Source organism: Sus scrofa, chromosome 2 (genome assembly GCF_054392235.1).
Source record: "Sus scrofa isolate SSC_HxYL_T2T_F1_AM1 chromosome 2, Sscrofa_HxYL_maternal_Yorkshire_Landrace_v2.0, whole genome shotgun sequence".
Taxonomy (NCBI): domain Eukaryota; kingdom Metazoa; phylum Chordata; class Mammalia; order Artiodactyla; family Suidae; genus Sus; species Sus scrofa.
In genome coordinates this window covers 111728205-111751064 of record NC_139384.1, presented here as the reverse complement: position 1 = coordinate 111751064, position 22860 = coordinate 111728205, and the positions used below count along the sequence as shown (strand labels likewise).

At 35.1% G+C, this 22860-nt stretch overlaps 1 protein-coding gene across 11 annotated transcripts in view; it reads left to right on the top strand.

Moving 5' to 3' along the window:
- KIAA0825 overlaps positions 1 to 22860 on the top strand; it is a 399794-nt gene that overhangs the window by 85099 nt on the left and 291835 nt on the right. For all 11 annotated transcript variants that reach the window (XR_014838284.1, XR_014838285.1, XR_014838282.1 and 8 more), the window contains 2 exons: positions 12305 to 12466; positions 20672 to 20766. Coding sequence is in view for 7 of the 11 variants with exons in the window: in XM_085014028.1 (XP_084870154.1) it covers positions 12305 to 12466; positions 20672 to 20766 (257 nt within the window). In the remaining 4 variants the exon portion in view is untranslated. The remainder of the gene's footprint in view (positions 1 to 12304; positions 12467 to 20671; positions 20767 to 22860) is intronic.

Genomic DNA, 22860 nt, shown 5'->3' with positions numbered 1-22860 from the left:
GTGAGTCTCTTTCTGTTTTGTAAATAAGCTTATATGTATCATTTTTTGATTCCACATATAAGTGATATCACATAATATTTGTTCTTCTCTGACTTACTTCACTTAGTATGATAATCTCTAGATCCATCCATACTGCTGCAAATGGCATTATTGCATTCTTTTTTATGGCTGAGTGATATTACATTGTATATATATGTACCAAATCTTCTTTATCCAATCATCTGTTGGACATATAGATTACTTCCACTTCTTGGTTACTGTAAATAGTGTTGATGCGAACATTGGAAGGCATGTGTCTTTTCAAGTTTGAGTTTTTGTCTTTCCTGACTATATGCCCAGGAGTGGAATTGCCAGATCATATGGTAGCTCTATTTTTAGTTTTTAAAGGAACCTCTAGACTTTTCTCTATAGTTGCTACACCAATTTACATTCTGCCAATAGTGTAGGAGGGTTCCCTTTTCTCCACATCCTCTCCAGCATTTATTTGTGAACTTTTTGATGTCTTTCCACCTACTTTTGTCTTCCTTTCTAATTTGTCACAACCCTGGGCACCAACAATACTGAACCCAGTGCAGTGCAAGTTGAATTATTACTACTATTTTTTTTTTGTCTTTGTCTTTTCAGATGCGCATTCGCGGCACATAGAGGTTCCCAGGCTAGGGGTCTAATCAGATCCGAGCCGCGTCTGCGATCTACCGCTCACAGCAACGCTGGGTCCTTAGCCCTTTGAGGGAGACCAGGTATCGCACCTGCAACATCGTGGTTCCTAGTCAGATTTGCTTCCACTGAACCACGACGGGAACTCCTAAGTTGAATTCTAAAATATTCATGTTTATTGAACAGTTTTATGTTTTTTACTGTAATGTAAAAATCCAGTCATCAAAGATTTGTTTATATACACAAAGAAAAACAAAGTTCAGATGTTTAATTTTTCATGTATTTTTATTTACTTTTTTCAATTAAAAGAAATATTTTTATGAAATAAACTGCAACAGAACAAGAGAGCCCGGCATTGGTCATTTGTATCAAAATGCGTTGATAATCAACTGCTGCAATTTTCTACGAGAGTTTTTTAATCCATGGACTTTTCTCAGCTCTGAGTTTTTAATATATATTGAACCTATGCCTTTTTTTATCTTGCCTAAACTTAAACAGTTGAAGAGAAATAAATTTACTCTGAAGAGTCAGGAGTGGGCACAGGAACCAATGGTGATGGGTATGAGGCATGGTCCTGGCTAGTAACCCCCACCCTGCTTTCATATTTCACTCTGTACCCCTCTCATGTCTGTCAGTACCAGTGGTGTGTGTCACATCATGCCTGACGCATTAGAGGCGCAAAGCAAATCTTTGTTGAGTTAGCAAGTTTTCTTTTTGTAGCTCATAGGCCTTTTGAGAGAAGACAGTATAAAAAATGGTATCTTCCCAAGAGTCTCCAAAGTCATGTTTGAAGTTTGAAGGGAAAGGACTTTGCCTTTATGGCTGAATAACTATTTCTTAGGTGAGGAAAGGAGCTTAAAAAGGTAAAATAGCTCTAAAATTTGCTCACTGAGGTGCCTTCCCACCTGGTAAATGGCTTCCCTAAGTCCAAGGCCTACCCTATTCTCTATTAGAATAATGAGCTCATGAGTACAGCTTTCTGGGTAGGTCCAAGATATGGGTATCATCACCATGGCTATCTCTTTTCACATTAATTTTAACGTGCATTCATGGGCATTATAATTTCACCCACCTGATAAAAAAGTGTAAAGTGAATCTTACTATTTTTAAGTACCAAAGAGGAAAAATGTTCACTGTCTTTTGAAAGGTCATGATTCAATAAGAAAATATGTTAGGAAGCATATTCAGCAGACGTCTTAAATCCATCTTTTTGATGATAGCATTATGTTTATTCCAGGGCTAAATTTTTAAAATTAATTTTCAACACATTATATTAAGAGCTGATAATATAACGTCTTTACATGGCATATTCCTATAAAAACTGAAATATCAGTTCTCAGATACAACCTTAGACTATAGTAAAAATGAATTATTAACTTAGTTTAAGATTTTTCTCTAGGTTAATATTTGGTCATGATAACAGAAAGTAACATCTATGATAAGAGATATAATTAACTGAACTCTAACAAAATTTGAGACTGAGAGAGGGATATTAGGAAGATATTTCATTAATAAAGTGCCATTAGCATACTGTACTTAGAATTTAAACCCCATTTCATTACACTAGAGATGTCTTTTTATTAAGACGTTCTTTAAAAGGGTCAGCATATCTATGTATTCATAACTGAGAGTTAAACCAGCATAAAACAAGTCAGCTGAGAAAATATTCAGAAATTTGCCCTGGGTGCATTTCTCAACTTTGGCTGAATTCACCTGTAAGCCATCCTTTGATTAGCATCTCCAACTAACAGTGGCTTCATCAGAAGTCAGATATTCTCTCTCATGTTCTCCGTCAGAAAAACAAAATAAGAAAGAGAGAAAATAGGCAGGGGACAGGAGTATTACACCCTTGGCAAATGAATGGGAAGTCTGATCCCTTGTTAATGTAATACTAACAGGTTTTGCCAGAGAAGATGAAATGGAGTGTAGGAGAATTTTGTTATCATTTAGCAGTGCATTTGGGTAACATCCAGTGGAGCCAGTGTTGGCCTGGGAGTCATAAAAGGGTAATAATAGAAGCAGTTTCTTTTTAGTTTTCCTCACTGACCCAGAAGGATAGCTTCAAGATGACTTTATCTCCACCCTTTTCAGCCAGTGGTATGAGAAGCAAGGAGTTATTTGCTTTGTGGACGCCTCCAAAGGGAACAGCAAATCTCTGTGTCACGTGGGGGCTTTGGGTAGGTTGTGAGGATTTAGTCTAAACACCGTGGTTCTCTCTGTCCATAGGTCTACCTGTCCTTAGATTACGATTACCAATCTGTCATTGGATGCAAAATTAACAACTATCTTGGTCTAGAAGAGTCGGAGGAAAAGGAGTAGAAAATGCAGATAATGGTATATTCTAGCAATTCCGTCTTTTCTAACAGAATGATTTGGTCATCATATCCCTCTGTCAAAGCACTGGCCACTTGGTACCAATCTGTGTGTTTATCTAGGTTCACAAAAAGGCAGAGGATTAGGTATTTCTCAGTTTATCCTCTCATTTACCTGGGGTCTATGTCTTAGTAGGCCAAGAGTTGTCTCTATAAGTGTTTTGGAACCTTTTATCATATGGAAAGAGTGATAAGGAGATTATGAAGTAGAAGCTGGACCAAATCCATTCTTACAAAGGGAAATAGAAATTTCTAGAAGCTACAAGTTTCCTTAGTGGGAGAGGGACTTTGAGGGCTACTTCTCATCAAGTTAGACAAACCAAGGCAGAAGGCCCTAACCAGGTTATCAGTAGAACCCCAAGGCCTCAGTTTTTCTGGAAACCTCCTAGAATTATATGCAAAGCATTCTTTCTATGGACATAAACACATAGCTTATATTAAATTCTAAAACAGGTGATGACCACATACACAAGAGAACAAAACCGATGTTCTGAAGGGCTGACACAGCAAAGAAGCAGTGGAAGGTCTTGGAGTGGAACTACCATTCAACTTTATGAATGTTCAAGCCTAGAGATGGAGCCCTTTAAATAGCAGTGATATTTAGTTTAAAGCAAAGCAAATCTTTGATGTAACGTTTATAGTTCTTTGTCCCCGAAATACTTCCTGTTAAAAATGACATACAACAGTTAAGGTTAAACTCATTTAATATTAGTATTTCACTAAATGAGCTCAGGGGAAAAAAGCCAAATAAAATGAAGTAAAAGCAGTTGGTATGTTGTCTCTGACACTAACCAGCATGTATCATTTTATTTTATTTTATTTTGTCTTTTTGCCTTTTCTAGGGCAGATCCCGTGGCATATGGAGGTTCCCAGGCTAGGGGTCTAATTGGAGCTGTAGCCACCAGCCTATGCCAGAGCCACAGCAACACAGGATCTGTGCGCATCTGTGACCTACACCACAGCTCACAGCAACGCTGGATCCTTAACCCACTGAGCCAGGCCAGGGATTGAACCTGCAACCTCATGGTTCCTAGTCAGATTCGTTAACCACTGTGCCATGATGGGAACTCCCAGCATGTATCCTTTCAAAGTCATTCATCAGTGTAGACACTGTGATAGATAGTGGGAATGCATTAAGTGGGGGAAAGTCTCTGCCTTCAGATTCAGAAGACAAGACGAAATAAAGTCATGTGCAGGGTAAAATATGAAGAAGAACAGAGGCTAGCCTAGGATCTGAGGGCAGATCCTCAGAGGAGGAAACTAAGCTGGCCTAGGATCTGAGGGCAGGCTTCTCAGAGGAGATGGTAATGATATCACACATTTATATAGCTCTTAAAACATCTTAGGAACTGTTCTAATACATTAAGTTAATTAAACCTTAAATGCTGCTGAGGCACAGAGAGACTAAATAACTTAAAAGTCATACAGTTAGTAGGGAGCAGTGTCAAGATGTGAACCTAGGCCATCTGGCTCCTAATTCCACATGTTAGCTACTCTACTACTTCTTATGCTACAGATAGTGGTGCTATAAATAGCAGTGTGGCACATGAAAAACTTGGGGAAAGAAACAAAAGCAGGGAAAGAGCGAAAGACAAGGGGAGTCCAACTTCTAGCTTCTAAGAGTTAAATATTTCCTGAGTTAAAATTCAGATTCAATTACCTTTCTGAAGCTCAATTTTCCCTATACTTCCTTCTCCATTCTCTCACCATGTAGAAGGGTCCTGGCCCTTGTTTGTGAGATATCTCAATCTCCACATATTAAATGTGTCTGGTTGCGTTTTCACTCAACTTCAAAATTATTCACTTCCTTTTTGAAATCATTTATTCATTCACTCATTCATTTAGTCAATTTGTTTTAAAGTTTTACCCTGTCTGTCTTGGGTGGTACATATGAAAACTTCCTCAAAAGAGATACAAAATAATATATTGTTTTGAAAACTAAAGTGGAAATATTTTTTGTCTTAGTTTTACCTCACACGCTCTCCTAGTCACATAAAGATGAAAAATAACTAAAAGTTACAAAATCAATGCCGGAGAAAAGAGGGGAAAACAACTTCAATATCTTCTTTGTTGTGTGTGACATAAAGCAATGCGGCCGCCATGATTTCCATCTACTAACGATGCTCCCATAACAAAGAAGGGACATAATGTTTGCTGTCTGTTCCTTCCCCTGCTGTTTGGTTCCCAGGAAGCAGGCTCCCAAGGAGGCACAGGGTTCCTTCAGGCCACTGGAACAAAACAATGGGCTCCAAAGCCCCACCTGCTCTCAAGAAGTGACTTGGGTACCGAGGGAGGTACAGCTTTGTTATTTGTTCCTAAGCAGTCTCTGCTGACTTCTTATTGTAACATTGTTAAAAAGTTCTCTTTATGGGAACAAATATCTTCCATTTAGATTGTGTCATGAATTTCATCTGAAATAATGAGACTTTCAGTAGCTTTTGTGTGTCACCTCTTTTTTACATCACTTGTCTCATGGCACCAAGAATACCTCTTTACTGAAAATGGATCCATTTATAGTCCATAATAGGGTGGCTAGTGTTCATTTTTCTTGGGAAAACTAAAATGTGCACCTTTTATCCTATTATACTGATCCACCAGCTTCAGATTATCTGATTTTCTGGCTTCTCATTTTCTCCTGTATCTTAATGCTATTATTAACAAGAATTCTGTTGCTAATGGTTTTGAAAAATAATATGTGTACTTTCAGCCACAACCCACATTTTTATATTCTGTCTCATTTAGCTGGGCTTTGATATCGATTCCAAATGCTACTTTGTTGTAGATAAATGTGAGAAGCTTAAATGTCTCTCTATTTATTTTCACTGTCTCTAATTTTGCTACAAAATAGATAATGGAGTTAATATTTTAACTATGAGTCACTAGATGAAAAACACTTCTAATTATGTAATTATAGCATTAGTTTTATGAGTTATATATCTATATATACACGTGTATGTGTGTATATATAAGAATATAGAGAGAGAGGGACAGAGACAGGGGGACCGAGATAGAGACAGAGAGAAAGATGAGAGAAACTTTCTATTTTTTAATTTTAGGACAACAGTTCTATGAATATCAGCATTTTTATGGTGGAATTTTTTTCTAAAGTATGATTTTATTTTTTAAACACAAAAAATCAGAATTCACTTTGTGGTTCAGTGTTAACAAACTTGACTAGTATCCATGAGGATGCAGGCTCAATCCCTGGCCCCACTTGTCAGTTAAGGATTTGGCATTGCCATGAGCTGCAGTGTAGGTCTCAGATGTGGCTTGGATCCCATATTGCTGTGGCTGTGGCATAGGCCAGCAGCTGCAGCTCCAATTTACCCCTAGCCTGGGAATTTCCAAATGCTGCAGGTGCAACCTAACAAGCCAAAAAAGAAAAAAAGAAAAAAGAATGCAAATCATGTTTTAGAGTCAGTTGTATCAATATGCTTTATTAAGTTCCCACATCATTGTTTTTATATCATTTTGCATAGATTTTCTACTTTATTTATTTTTTATTTTTTTTTGTCTTTTTGTCTTTTTAGGGCTGCACCCATGGCATATGTATGTTCCCAGGCTAGTGGTCTAATCGGAGCTGTTGCCACCAGCCTATGCCAGTGCCACAGCAACACCAGATCTGAGCCTCATCTGTGACTTACACCACAGCTCTTGGCAACGCCGAATCCTTAACCCACTGAGCGAGGCCAGGGATCGAACCCCCTACCTCATGGTTCCTAGTCAGATTTGTTTCTGCTGCACCATGATGGGAACTCCAAATTTTCTACTTTAGAAAAAATTTAGGAGTTCCCGTCGTGGCACAGTGGTTAACGAATCCGACTAGGAACCATGAGGTTGCGGGTTCGGTCCCTGCCCTTGCTCAGTGGGTGAACGATCCGGCGTTGCCGTGAGCTGTGGTGTAGGTTGCAGACGCGGCTCGGATCCCGCGTTGCTGTGGCTCTGGCGTAGGCCGGTGGCTACAGCTCTGATAAGACCCCTAGCCTGGGAACCTCCATATGCCGCGGAAGCGGCCCAAGAGATAGCAACAACAACAACAAAACAACAACAACAAAAAAAAAAAGACAAAAAAAAAAATTTATCTATGTTGTTAGACAAAACACCAAAAAGAGTATATATACAATACTGTAATTATTTGTCTATTTATTTATTGACTTAAATCTATAAATATTTGTTGTTTTGAAGAATGCATTTTAGGATTAGGTATGAAATATTTATTTTAGCCCAAACCTAGATATTTATAGGTATTTCCTACATTTATTTTTTTAACTAGCATTTTGGAGTGCCTAATTTGTGCTGGGTTCTTACAATATTATAGTAAATAAACTGGACATAGCCTCTAGCCTCATGGAAATCACTTTACATTTGTAATGACTGTGCCTAAAGAACTCCAATTCTTTAGGTGTTTTTTCTAGGAGTGGTTCTTCATTTGCCCAGGGCAAATGTGTAAGTAAGTAATAATTTATTTATCTTAGAAATTCCCTATAGGTATTTTATACTTCTGGGGGAAAAAAAAGTCATAAATAAATTTCTTGACCCTGGAAAAAGTAGAGTATTTTTTGTTATTTTTTTGTTTTCTTAAGTCATTGATGTTTTATATAATAACACCTCCTTGGTTGACTTGCTAAGACTAAAATCCAAATTTTCTGATACCTAGAGAGTGGTTTTCGACCCTAAAAGTTTTAACTAGAGTGGGATCCCTCAGGCAGTGATCTCAAACTCCATAGTGTGCGGAAAACTTACCTGGGGCACTTGCTTATAAGGGATCTAGAGACGACCTATGAATTTGCATTTTTAATAAAACAGAAGGTTCTGGACCACACTGCCCTATGAAAGCCATGGATGGACTTCAGGTGGTTCTGTTTAGCGCTGAAACTATGACAACATGGATTTTTTTTTTCCAATAAGAGAGCCCAAGAAGATTTAAGAGACTTTTGCTAGTTTCTCAAAGGAGTTTGAAAAATACCATGATGCTATTACAAGTGGAAGAGGGTACTAGTACAATCAGTCCCACAGGCAGCAACAAGAACCCACAGCAAAATGCCAAGCAATAGGGGGAAACACTACAAGGGAGATATAAATACTCAGGTGGTACTATAATCCAGAGCAGTGTCCTCTGGATTAACAATTTGAGAAAATTTTAGAGGTTAATAGATATGTCAGTAAACTGGTGTTCATTGGTCAAAAAATTTGAGGAAGCACTTTTAAAAATTTTTTTACACTATTCTGGAAGTGTACCATTAGTATAGTATACTAATTTGTATTGTGAGTCACTTAGTTTGTAGTAACTCCCAAACCTATTTGATCATAGAACCCTTTTCAAATGATTGTTATTTTGAGAAATGCCCTTTAACAAAGGGACAGACATGAGTCCCTGAGTGCAGCACAGAAATAAGCAACTTTCATTATAACCTTGAAAGAAAAAATTAAATTGTTCTAGATATTCTAAATAATAGGATAACAGAATTTTATTTTAGAATAGTTTTATTGGAGTTCCTGTCGTGGCGCAGTGGTTAACGAATCCGACTAGGAACCATGAGGTTGCAGGTTTGATCCCTGGCCTTGCTCAGTGGGTTAAGAATCCCGCGTTGCTGTGGCTCTGGTATAGGCTGGCAGCTACAGCTCTGATTAGACCCCTAGCCTGGGAACCTCCATATGCTGTGGGAGTGGCTCAAGAAAAGGCAAAAAGACAAAAAAAGAGTATTATTTACATGAACTTATTCATGTAAGTTGATGGAAATTTAATAATGTCTTACTATAAAGTAGAAATTAATTTTTTTCTTTGTAATTTTCCTGGGATTTAGAAGAAATCTGTAGTTCTTAGGAATAATAGAGCTCATCCTATTATAAGACAATAATCATTATTTCAGATATTTTATAACAATGACTGGTGACCAACTAAACATTGTTACCTGTGTGTGACTACATATGTCCAAAATATCTTGAAGCAAGAGAGTTCTACCATGATTTAAAGATAAATAAACAAATGGGTAAGGCCAGGTTGGCTTAAAATGAGGAGGGCAAACTCTTGGATTGATCGTATCCATAAATTTTATGGAAAGGCGGATTTGCAGGGGAGGAAAAAACTGAGTCTTCAAAGAAAAAGGAAAGGGAGATTAATTTAGTGAAGGGGAAAGTAAAGGGAATTTCTGCTGGGGAAAACCCTTTCCTATTGTGGTTAACAGCGAAAAGTTTAAGGAAAGGAAAAACTAGATAAGCTTAGGAAAATAGATAATCATATCTAAGGTGTGATGATTAGAACACTAGTCCTATGAGATACTGTGGTGGTGGGGGGATCAGATAAATAAGTTTGGGAAATGGTATTTCATCCTTCGTGTTTAATTTTGCTTTAATTGGACTTTCACAAATTGAATTTATGACAGAATTAGTTTTCCCATAAATTAACCCTTGAAATACCCTTTGGGAGTTAATAGGAAATAAGAACTACTAATTAATGGACCTCTACCACATCATTGCTTCTTTAGGGCAAAATTATTAGATTTAGGTCATATGTATTATTATAAACTCTTTCATTATTAAGTTATACTGATTCACTGATTGAAATAAATTTACTTTTCAATATTGTTACATTTCTGGAATACAAGCTCCTTCTAAATCCAATGCATGGAGTTCACACTGTGGTACAGTACAAATGAATCTGACTAGTATCCATGAAAATGTGTGTTTGATCCCTGGCCTCACTTAGTGGGTTAAGAATGCAGCGTTGCTGTAAACTGTGGTGCAGGTTGCAGATGTGGCTTGGATCCCGCGTTACTGTGGCTGTGACATAGGCTGGCAGCTACAGCTCCAATTTGGCCCCTGGCCTGGGAACTTCCATATGCCATGAGTGTGGCCCTGAAAAGCAAATAAAATAAATAAATAAATAAATAAATAAATAAATAAATAAATAAATAAATAAATAAATGCAGTTCACAAAAGAAAGACCTCTTATGTAGAATACTCAGGCCCTACATAATTTATAAACAAGTAGCACTGTTAGGTTATTACAGTTTTTTTAGGGGGGAGGGGTGCCTCTTTGCTTACTTTAGAAACATTCACACTACTTTCATTTTATACTTGATCTTAGCCAAAAGGTCAGAAACGATGCACAATACTTTCATTTTATAACCGAGCGAAGCAAAGCCTACATTTAATTTCTAGCCAAATTAATAAAGATGAGGAAGGATTCTTAAAGTCTTTGAAAACTTAGCTTATAAATATTTTTAGTTCCAAAAAGAACATCTGTAAGATTTAGAAGGTTAAACCAGCCTCCATCTACATGATCAAAGCGTAAAAGAAATCACACAGTCCAAGTAAGGATCAAATAGCAGTTAAATTAATTGTTATATATTTGTTCTTCTTTCTTTTCATTTTTGGGTCATGATTTTAATGGCAAAACCTTAGCTCTACATGCTGGTTGTACTCACTTATGTTCTCTGGCATGTCTATGGGAGAATAGACAAGATGTGAGCAGGGCTTTTTAGAGACAGACTTGACTGTATGTGGTGCTAATACCAATGTAGAAGTAAAACAGTTTTTTTAGGTACTCAGAGATTTTTTTAATGCCTTTTTTTTTTTTTTTTTTTTTTTTTTTTTTTTTTTTGCTGTTTAAGAATAGGACTAAATTCCTCAGTTTAACTTGGTTGACAGGTCTCTCTCATGTTATCTGCAAAGATACCATGACATTTTTGGTCCTGTATCATATGAAAGTCTTTGTAACATGACTACAAGCTTGATGCCAAGAGTTTAAAGTTTCACTTTAAAATCAAAGTGGATTATCCATACACTTCTGGATATCCACACACACATTTCTGGAACCTTCCTTCTTAATCCATATGACAAGGTAATCCTTTCTTCACATTCAATCACCAGACCTTATATCATTTCTCAGTAGCATTCTTAGTATTTTGTCTCCAAAGGCACGTTATGCTCATTTTCTAAGAGTTTACAAATTTTCTAATTTGTAATTAAGCCTTGAGACACTCCCTAAGTATATGTTTTAAGAAGTAATTGGATCACTTTGCTGTACACCTGAAACAATGTAAGTCAACTATACTTCAATTAAAAAAAAAAAAAACAACTCTGAAAAAAAAAAGTGGCAATCAAAAAGGAAAGAGTTTCTAAATCCTTAAAAATTTGGTCAAAAATGTTATTTGATGTGGTTAGTTTTATTCTTTATGCTTTCAAAGAATATAAGATTTTTTATATTACAGTAGAAGGATAAAGTGACAAAAAACATAATTATAAGAGGAAAGCAAATCAACCTTTGTTTATCTTAAGATGTACTCTTCTTATGAAAGCAATAGACACCACAATTATTTAAACCAAAGTTATTTTAAATGTGGTTTAATGGACATTATAGTCTGGATACATTTAAGTTAATTTGATTCTTTTTATTGATCTAAAAACACTTTTAAGTTCTTGAAATCCTTTATCCTTTATAAGGTCTTATATCTTTAGTATTTTTTTCTTTTAAATTTCTATTTTAATATCAGACATAAAAAATACAAATTCCCAAATGTTAGCATTTTACCACAATTCCACATTTGCATTCTCTTTCTCTCTTAAAACTATTTTTCTTTCTGAACTGAGGATAGAACACAGGTATTCACCCTTATATATGTCAATGTGCATTTCTTAAAAGGAAGGGCATTTTCTTTCACGACCAAAGTATAGTTGTCTAAATCGGAAAATTAATAGTCATGGAATAATAGCATTAGATTGTATACCTTACTCAGATTTCACCAAATTACCCTAATAATGTCCTCCATAGTAAGATAAAATACTGATCATGTATTAATTTCAGTTGTCATGTCTTTTTAGACTCCTTTTGACTAGAGCATTTTGTAGTCTTTGTGTTTCCTGACATGATACTTTTGAAGAGTACAGACCAGTTATTTTGTAGAAAGTCCCTCAATTTGGGTTTATCTGATATTTCCTTGTGACTAGATTCAAATTATGACAGACTTTAAAGAAAATAGGATTGTATAAAATGTGATTTTACAATGACAAATCATAATCTTACTGATAACTATGAGATTTAATATAATTATTTAATTGTCACCTCTGCATCAAACAGAATACTCATCTCCAGCTTTTGGGGCGTGGCGGGGAGGCTCTTCTAGGAGATTTTGTATGTGTTTACTAAAGAATAAACTTGGTTTAATTATTGAGGATCTTGTTAGTTTTGATGATTTATGGAACCATAGATTGTTCTAATATTGAATGAGAAAACGCATAAAATGTTCAATACTATTGATCTGCTCTTTTCACAGTTATCCCTGAATGCCTACAGAAAGGAAGAAACTTTTTACTCTCCTTAGATGAACTCAAGTTCTTATCACAGCTCATAAAACCCTTCTTGAATCTGGAAAAAAACGTTCAGGAAATGTTTGAAGAAATGTTTTTATCACTTAAGATACCCAGGAATGTTTCAGGTAATATGCTCCTCTGCAAATCTGTAATTCTGTTTTTGCTTTCTGCTATTGAATCTATACTATTACCTGAAAAAAAAAAAATACATGACAGAATTATTTAAATAAATGTTAAATATAAAGCATGCCATGAAATTACATTTTTTCCTTTATACATCATGAATTTTATAGTTCTCATTGATAAGGCATCATTAGTCAATTCTGGGTAATTTTCTTTATCTGAAATTAGATAAATATTTTTTTGTTTTTGTTTTTCTTTTTTTTATATTTTGTTTGTTTGTTTTGGCCATACCCCCAGCATGAAGAAGTTCCCAGGCCAGGATTCAAACCCGAGCCACAGCAGTGACCCAAGCCATAGCAGTGACAATACCTGATCCTTAACCCACAGGGCTGCCAGGGAACTCTTCTAAAATTTTTTATAACTCAGAGAAACATAGCCTTACCTATGGAAAGAACACACAGACTGGATAATCTACTAGCTCCTCTCTTGCCACCAGCTGCCTAATGACCGTGGGCAAAATATTTCATTTCCTTAGAACACCATTTTATCTTTAAAGTGATAGTGTAGGACTAAATTCATTTTCTCTTTATTTTCTTTCAGGATTAGATGCTTTAGATTCCAGTATATCATCTAGAATTGTGATAATTAAATGATTTAGTGAATATAAAATATTTTTTAAATGTCTAGCATATCATCAACAATACATGTGAGTGGTAACCATTGTAATAATTATGTAGTATGCTTTTTTAGTTAGCCTTAATGAACTCTCTTTTGAAGAAAATTTTGCCTCGTATGTTCAAATAATGTTTCTAATGTTAAAGATAGAATTCAGAGGCATAATTAAGACATGTTCTCTGTTTTATGTCTATATTTATAAAGATTTTAAATCTATATCAGAGCAAACTATACAAAGTTGGCTTTTACATATGTCATTTTTAAGGAGAATAAATATAGATAGTGGTTGCATTTGCAAAACAAAGTGAGGGAAGCAAGTGATTAACAATTGGCAAATTTTAAAACCTGATTTCTTAATGAAGAATTACAGTTAGCTTAATATATTTACTTTTGTACTCCTTTATATACTTAGCCGGGATAAATAATATTACAAAAGTTATAGGATTAGAGTTTGTTTTATATTAAGCATAGCTTATTGACCTATAGTTCAGGTTAAGTTTAAGTAGCACTATTAAATTATAAAATAAATAATGTAGATCATTTTTCCAAGTTTGGATATAATTTAAAGAAAAATGGATGTGGAATATACATCTCTGAATCTGACAAAAAAATCCAGTGAGAAAGTTATAAAAATGTAAGACAGTTAATATGAAAATTAAAAGACAGACTGAAGAAGTAATTATTAGGAGATAATATGAGCCCTAGAGGGTCTTCTAGATGAAACTGACTGGGTCAAAGAGAGATCTGAATACAGAAATATGACATTCTAATTTTTGATTGACATGTTGGTACTTCAAGTAGTTAAAACTTGGTGTTGGTACTCTTCTATCATGCTTGGCTAAGATTTAGCCTCTCTCATCCACATCTCTAGCAGATCTTTTCTGCGTTGTGGATCCAGAGACAGAGAGAACTCTGAAGTATCTAGACCCCTATCCATTTGGATGCATCTTGTATCGGTGCTAGTCCAGGCCCTTCAGAAATAGCCCAGTTCTGAGAACTTTATTCTTCTTAAGGGCAGAAGAAATTAAAAATTAAGATTGTGTAAGAGAGATATCGTAAAGATACAAAACTGAAATGGGCAAGAATCGAAGCAAAGATTTGAAATACTGATTTTAAGAAAAAGGAGAAAAATAAATAGCTGGTTCAACGGCACTGGATTGAGATCGAGCAATGTTGAGACTTAGAAATAGTGTGTATTTGAGAGCAATAGTTATGCTTACTGAATACAATCAATAGAAAATATATAATTATACCACAATATACTGTCTTACACCAAATTTGTCATCATACAAGCAGCATGATATGTAAAAGCAACTCGAATATCACATTAATAGCGGTATATTATAGAAACACATTTATGGACTATCAAACATAGTATGTGAAAGAAATTTGAAGGATAGCAACAAGAAATGTCTAAATATTATAACATCCCCTTGAGATTTGTGTTCTTTATTATTGAAATGAATGTATGTCTGTAACAGAGCCAAGATTGATTTAATCTGAAATAACTTTATGTAGATGGCTCCTTGAAAAGCATGGTCTTGTGGGAAATTGTGAAGAAAAATCTTAAATGGTTATTTAGTGTAGCTAAGTTAATCAATTCTTTTTTTTCTTTTTTTTTTTTTTTTTTTTTTAGGGCCACACTTGTGGCCTATGGAGGTTCCTAGGCAAGGGGTCAAATTGGACCTGTAGCCACTAGCCTACGCCACAGCCACAGCAATGCCAGATCTGAGCTGTGTTTGAGACCTACACCACAGCTCATGGCAATGCCAGATCCTTAACCCACTGAGCAAGGCCAGGGATCAAACCTGCATCCTCATAGATACTAGTCAGATTCGTTTCTGCTGAGCCATAATGGAAACTCCATCAAGGTAATCAATTCTTATCCAAAGCCTTGGTTTCTTAAATTGGGAAGGAAAATATTTCTTGAAACAAATAAGTAAAGAAACCAAATGAATCTTAAGTTATCCTGATAGTTAATGTTTCACTTAGAAATATTGTATGGGAGAGAATGGGGGGGAAAAGATGAAGTCATTTGGGGTTTTTGTGTATTTGTTTTGATTGGAGCATATTTTGCTAATAAAGATCTTGGAAGGAGTTGCCTACTATGTCATTGTAAACAATGTGATATAAAGTGACTCATTTTCATTGTCCGGATGTTTTAAAAATATCCAGGAACTTAACATCACATAGAGAAAATATAAAGATGGCTAACCAAATATTTTACGTTTTACTTTGATGTTTATTGCTATATTGTAGTTTTAGCCAAAATGGCAGTGCTTTGAGTAATTTGAATATGATGGAGTAGATTTTGTAGAGACACAAAAAAATATTTTTGGAGAAAGAAAAGATATTTATTCATTATATTTATTTGCTTTTATTTGGTCATGATTTGATGGTTTTCTATTTTGGTCAATTCAGGAAAATGATAGAACATTATTTGACTATTATGGTATCTTACTGTATTTCTTTTAGGTGATCATATCTTACGGAGTGGCTATGTGTTTGATTTATGGGTCACTTCTATTACTCCTTCAGAATAAAGCTGTTCTTCGGGCAGTTCCTCAAATTTTCCAAAGGTGGCATCTGAGATTTATCTAAACCAGGAGGTTTCTTGGCCCTCATTTTTCTTTAGCCCCAGCAATGACAAAGAGCAATGGCTGCTTCAATTGGATGTAAGAAGAACACTTAGGGTTTGTCTCAGAAGAATCAAAGATTTCAGATCTTCTGAAAGATTGTTTGTACTCTTAGGGGGTCTTAAGAGGGGTCAAATGGCTTCTAAGAGTTCCTTAGCTAGATGGTTAAGGGATTGTATTAGGGAGGCGTATGTAGTTAAGGTAAAGAGGCTCCTAGGGTTTGTAAAGCTCATTACACTAGGACTTATAGCGGTTTCTTGGGCAGAGAGGTCGAAGGCTTCCACATTGGAAATTTGCAAGGTGGCCACCTGGGCTTCTCTTCATACTTTTTCATAGTATTATCTCTTGGATGTAGTCTCTTCTACAGATACAGCTTTTGGTGGGAGGTTGCTTGTGAGCCAGAAAAGAACAGTGAAGAAAAGAAAGACTTGTAGTTCCCACTCAGAGCTGCCAACAAGGCAACTTGCTTTGTAGTGCGCACAATGGGAGCCTATGAACACCAATTTGGGTGTGAAAGTGGATGTCACAGGGAAGTACTGCCAACCTCTAGTCTCTATGAAAGAAAGCGGCAGTGTGGAAACTAACCAGAAGTGTAAAATAAACCACAGTGAACTCCATAGGGAGAGGCTGTTCAGCAGCTGGCATTCCTGTGACCCTCTGCACTCCACTGAGGCCCTTAATCTGGGCATGCTCTTAAAAAAAAAAACAAGTGTTGACTGCATGCAAATAAGTATGTTTTAGAATGATGAGTCAAAAATGGGCTACCATCTCTAGACAATGCTTAAAAGCATGTTTTATTTTTAAATAGGTGAAATAAATTGTCAAGTGTTCAAAGAGCTCATAAAGTTCGACAATGCCGAATTTTGAAATTGACCATTTTGAATCCCAAACTAATATAAAAATGCCATAATTTGTTAAAATCATGAGATATCTTATTAGTCTAGATTCAATGTTGCGAATCCTTCCTTAAAATAATCCCTTTGGCTTTCCTGTATAGGATTAAAGTTTTTTTTAATCTTTTTAATTGGGGGGGGGAGGCTATATTATACAGGTTATCTTCATTCTCAAAATTCTTTTTCTATCTTATTATAGAATTGCTGACCAGCAAAAGAAGTCTTAGGAAGCTTATCTTATTTTTCTATTCATCTTGAAAATAGGCAGAAAATAGCCCATTACTTTGAGTGAATAAACATAATGTATTTGGAAATGAAATGATAAATATTAGATGATTAACCTTTTTCCTAAGTCTTAAACTGTAGCTACACAGTAACAAATAGTTATTTCCAAAAATACATCTGCAAAGCTTGTCCTTTGAATTAATGTTATTTTCCAGGGTAAATACCTTTTACATTAGTTATTTTTATGACATATCTGTATAAAAGTAAAGTGACATTAAGAATCCAAGTGTTGCCTCTTCATATCATTGACATCTTGATCCTTATAATTTTTTTCTTCTTTAAAAATGTTTTTTAAATCATTGTCCAGAGCTATAGTAAAACTTTTAAAAAGGATAAAATGTATATAGTGAAAATTAAGTCTTTTTCCGCTCTAGTTGTCTAGTTTACCTTTCCAGAGGCAACTACTTCCACATATATCCTCATGTTAAAGTACCACAAAATCTTGTCATATGATATAGATATTCTTTTTTTAAAAACAATTATGTGAAAACACCCCATATTCCAAAAAACAGATGAATAGTTTTCTATTGGTATATGTACCATAATTTAATCAGATACTTATTAAATTCTGGGTCCTTTTTTCCTCTTCATTTGCTTCCATAAGGAATGATATGGCAAATTTCCTTGAACTACATCTTATTTGTCCTCGTGTATTTCTGCAGAGTAAATTTCCAAAATAGAATTGCCAAGTAAAAAGGAATGATCATAGAATGAAAAAACAAGCCATAGACTGAGAAAAATATTTGAGAAAGACATATTTAAGATTCAACAGGAAAACAAAAGATCTGGAGAGCTCACCAAAGAAGATATACAGATGGCAAATAAGCATATGAAAAGATGCTCAACATCGTATGTCATCAGAGAAATGCAAATTAAAACAAGGAGATACCATTCCACTCCTATTAGAGTAGCCAAAACCCAGAAAACTAACAACACCAAATTCTGGCAAGGATATGAAGCAACAGGAACTCTCATTCATTGTTAATAGGAATGTAAAATAGTATAGTCTCTTTGGAAGACAGTTTGCTTGTGTCTTATAAAGCTAAACCTGTTTTATATGATCTAGTAATAACAGTCCTAGGTATTTATGCAAATGAGTTAAAAAACTTATGTCCACGCAAAAACCGGAACAATGAGTTTTTATACCAGTTTGATTCATATTTGCCAGAATTTGGAAGCAGCCAAGATGTCCTTCAGTAGATCAATGGATAAACAAACTGTGGTACGTCAATACAATGGAATATTATTTCGTGATTACAGAAAATGAGATATCAGGCCAGAAAAAAAAAAAAAACCCACAATGCATATTGCTAAGTGAAAGAAGCCAATCTGAAAAGCCTACATACCATATAATTCCAACTATAAGACATCCTGGATAAAGCAAAAGTATAGAGACAGCAAAAAGATTAGAGGTTGCCAGGGAGAGTAAGGAGGGGAAGAGAGGTGAATAGGTGGAGCAAAGGGAATTTTTAGAGCAGTGAAATTAGTCTGCGGATAGTAGTAGTGGATGCATGACTGTGCATTTGGCAAAAACATAACTGTACAACACAAAAAACAAATCCTAATTAAATTATGGACTTTAGTCAATAATAATCTGTCAGCGTTGATTCGTCAGTTCTAACAAATATTCCACACCAGTGTAATATGTTAAATAATAGGGGAAACTGAGGGCAGGGGGAGAGGGAGTATATGGGAACTCTCTCTACTTTCTGCTCAGTTTTTCTATAAAGCTAAAACTGCTCTAAAAGCTAAAGTCCATTAATTGTTTTTTAAAAGGTATGGACATTGAGCGAGCATTCCAAGCCAGTTTGTCATATCTATTTCAGCTAACCGTATTTTCGTTATGCAGAATTGTTTTATGGCTTTCTAGTCCTTCTGAAGAGTGTCTACCTTTTATCTTTCAAAAAAATGCATATTTTCTTGAGTAGCCTTATAGTTTCATTTTTCTCTATTTAAAAATCTGTTTAATCTGGATTTTATTTCAGTATTAAAATTGATCCTTATTAATAACACTATCTTTTGCAAAAGACTTCATAAAATGTGAACCATAGGGAAAGTATTTTAGGTTAAATGGCATAACACTGATCTAAAATCCTGTCTATGTTGTGATGTGTGTTGAGAAATGAAGCAGGAGTCCTAAACTGCAGTTCACAGGCCCTTAAGGATCATGAATGCACTTTACAAGAGGGCCTGGGAATCTCCAATAGCATGTGTGAGTGTCATGCACGTACACAGGCATGTTGTGCATTTTAGATGGAGTGTTCTGTCACGTTACTCAAGGTCAAAGAAGTGTTCACAAATTCAAAATGATTAAGAAACACTAGAGTTGAGGGAAACTTTTTCTCAGCATAAACTCTGCTGAAATTTCCTGAAATGATGTTGTTATTGCCTACCAAATGGAATATTTACCTCTTGAGAGACTGTTTCTACTAATTATATAACTTAGGAATCATTCATGGTTAAGCTCATAGAACCATATTTAGAAAAACAAAAACTTACGCATTTTCCAGATGACTAAATTTATTAGAAGCCCCACCAATAAGAGGCACTATGATTTTGCAATTTGCTCAGGACACAAAGAAAAAACATCATTGAAATAAAAGAAAAATTAGTCATGATACATAATTCATCATCATGTATCAAATCTAAGCCAAAAATAAAAGATAAATGCTAAATCATTTGTATTGAGTTAAAATATAAATAGAACCGTAATGGGAAGTAGAAAGATTTCTCTTTGGCATATTTATTCATTACATTTTTATAGGTCAATTTTTTTTCCCCAAGGAAAGAGTTTCTTAATTCCAAAAAATAAAAGTTGAGAAAATATTTTCATTTTAGAAGCTAAAGATTATTTATTATCTGTCCCAGTGTTTGTATTTTTCCAATGAATTATTGATATATTTATTGAGTATAATTTTTCCTGATATGCTGATATTTATCTGTGTACTTTTGTTCTCCCTTGTTTTTTTAAGAAGTGTTAATGTGCTTAAGAACACCACTAGTTTTTTTTTTAATTTTTTTTTATTAGAACAGTGCCAGTTTTTAAAGCAGGGCTTTAGAATTTAACTTTTTAAATGAATAAGGAAATTAATACTTACTTTGTACTCTTTTTTTTTTTTTTTCTTTCGCTTTTTAGGCCCATACCCATGGCATATGGAAGTTCTTAGGCTAGGGGTTGAATCAAAGCTGTAGCTGCTAGCCTACACCACAGCCACAGCAGCATGGGATCTGAGCCGCATCTGTGACCTACACCACAACACATAGCGACACCAGATCCCCAACCCACTGAGCAAGGCCAGGGATCAAACCCACGTCCTCATGGATACTAGTAGGATTCATTTCCCCTGCGCCACAGGAAGAACTCCTACTTTGTACTCTTAACTTATCCTATGTTATTAACATTAAAATGAATTAATGACAAACATCTGAATTTTACAGATTATGTATGCATATGCATCAAATTAAATAGTATATAAATTCTATAAAGTTGTCTACTTAGGAAAGGACCCTGTATATTTTGATCCTATCACCATCGTAATAGTGATATTGCCCTTCCTCTAGTTGATCATGTTCTTTGCATCTTGATGTGTATGTGTGAACTATGGATAGCAGATAGAGCTTTTCCACATAATTGATTCTAACCTAAGTCTATTAATCACATCTAGTATGGTTTGTTTTTCTTAATGGATATCTCTGTGCTTTCTTTTCTATTGCATAGGAATTTTGGAGACATCCAATAGAGAGGCTGTAATAGCGAAACCTAGAACAAGCGAAGCAATTATTCCTTCAGAGCAATTGCTACCAGCAAAAGAGGTAAGTGCGGGGGAAAAGGTGGTATTTTTTTTTTATTCAAATGTAATAACATCATCCTTTTTCTGTGACTCCATTATGAATTAAAATGTCTTGAGTTTTACCCTTTGCCACTAAAAAAAATAATTCCTGATTGAAAACTGGTTTATAAGTTTTGATGAAAATTGAATTTAGTGGGAACACTACTCTCTTGTACAATGTGCTCCATAAAAGGAGTAGGGAGCTGGCAAGGAAGAGATATTTATTCTTGTCCCAACTCAGGGTCCACAACCTTGAAACTTTGAACTGTAGATAATTGTTGAAAAGTGAGACATAGAGATTAAAAATGAAAGGAAAAAGGGAAAGAATAGTTCAAATTAACCTCTTATTTTAGTGTGCCCAGTTCATCTGTGTTTGTTCTCTGATCTGTTACCACTCTTCCTCTGCCCTGTTCTGTATTGTAGAGTATAACATCTTCTAGCCTTTCTTACTCTCAGGACCTGGGAAAGTTTGGCCAATGAAAAGCAATGGAAGATTGGAGGGTATATATATTAGAGAGAAACCACAGAATTTCTTCCCCTTGCTCTGTTTTAGGGCACAGCTTCGGGAGTAGCTGTAACTCCTTCAACTCCTCCCTGCTGTTCTCAACACACAGTCCTTCTTCTATGGTTCCAGTTCCACCTGGCAGGTCGGCCTTATCTTTAGCTGTGTTTGGAGGCCCCAGAGCTACACTGCCATAGCATAGTCATTTTTCTTTGTTCCTCCAGCCCTAGGAGTGGTAGTAGCATTCTGCTGTGTTAAAATAATTAACTATCTTGTCTCAAAACCCATGTGTGGCTCCTCAAATCTTCCATCATCTTCGTAACTAATACCTTTCATTAAAATTCTTCCTTTTGAAGTACCTAGAGTAGTTTCTGTTTCCTGAATGAATTTTGATTGATAAAGAGGAAAACTTTTAAAAGGGCAAAAGAACATAGAATTTTAATAGAGTTTCAACCTAGAAAAAAAGGGAAATAATCAGGAAAATGTAAAATTATACATTATACTTTAACCAAAAATCGAAGTAGGTATTAAGAAATTAGCACTGGGTAAAGGAAGAAAGGGGTTCAGTGGGTATCTCTTTCCTACACAGAACAGAAACCATTAGTTCCTCTTCTTTTGGATCAACTGTTAATATTCTGTATTCTAAGTGAAATGTGTAGGATTCTAAACATCAGATGGGATAAGTAGACATAAGCCAATGATATTTTATATAAACAAACTTGTAGGAGGTGTTTTGAGTAGTAAAGGTTTTCAGCTTTCTTTTTAAAAGCAGCTGATAATGTGCTTGCTTTTCCATATTTTGAAAAAAGAAAAGAAGGTATTATAATTATATATAAATTACCATGGGCAAAGGTAATCATTGTGGCACACGCACACACACAATGTATCTGTGACCATGGCAATTAATGGCAATTTTCACCATAATGTATTTCCTTGAATGCATGCATGCGTGAATGAATGATTTTAATGAATAGACATGGCTTGGTGGGAAGAACCAAAAGCAGAGTTTTGTTGTTGGCGTTGTTAATTTTTATGAAGCTATCATAAAAATGATACCTTCATACCTTTTTATGTTTCTATCATAAATGTGTCCCAAGAAAATACCGTTGTAACACAAGACTATACCCATGGCCCTTCCACAGTTGCACTTGTAAGAAAAGAGATTATATGAGCTGAGTAGATTCAATTATTTATTCATTTTATGTAAAAATAAAATGAGAGCTGTGTCTTTAAGCAGGCCCTATGATGTTAAAGGTCCAAATAAACTTTAGAAAGGAAATTTCAATTACGTCTTAATTATGAGCATAATGAGGAGAGCTATTTTTTCTGATTATAGAGCTATGGAATCATAGAGTTTTGCTCTAGAAGATGAATCACCTTTATTACTTTCTACTGCATATCCAAAAAGCTTAGTGGGGTGTGTATACAAGAAAATTAAGCTAATGATCCTAATCTCGGTAATTTTACACTGAAAGGTACCATAGAAACCATTCAGTTCATTGCTTTTATTTTTCCAGAAAATAACTTGAGATCCAGAAAAGCAAGTAATTCAGTCCAGGCTGGGTTTAGGGTCTT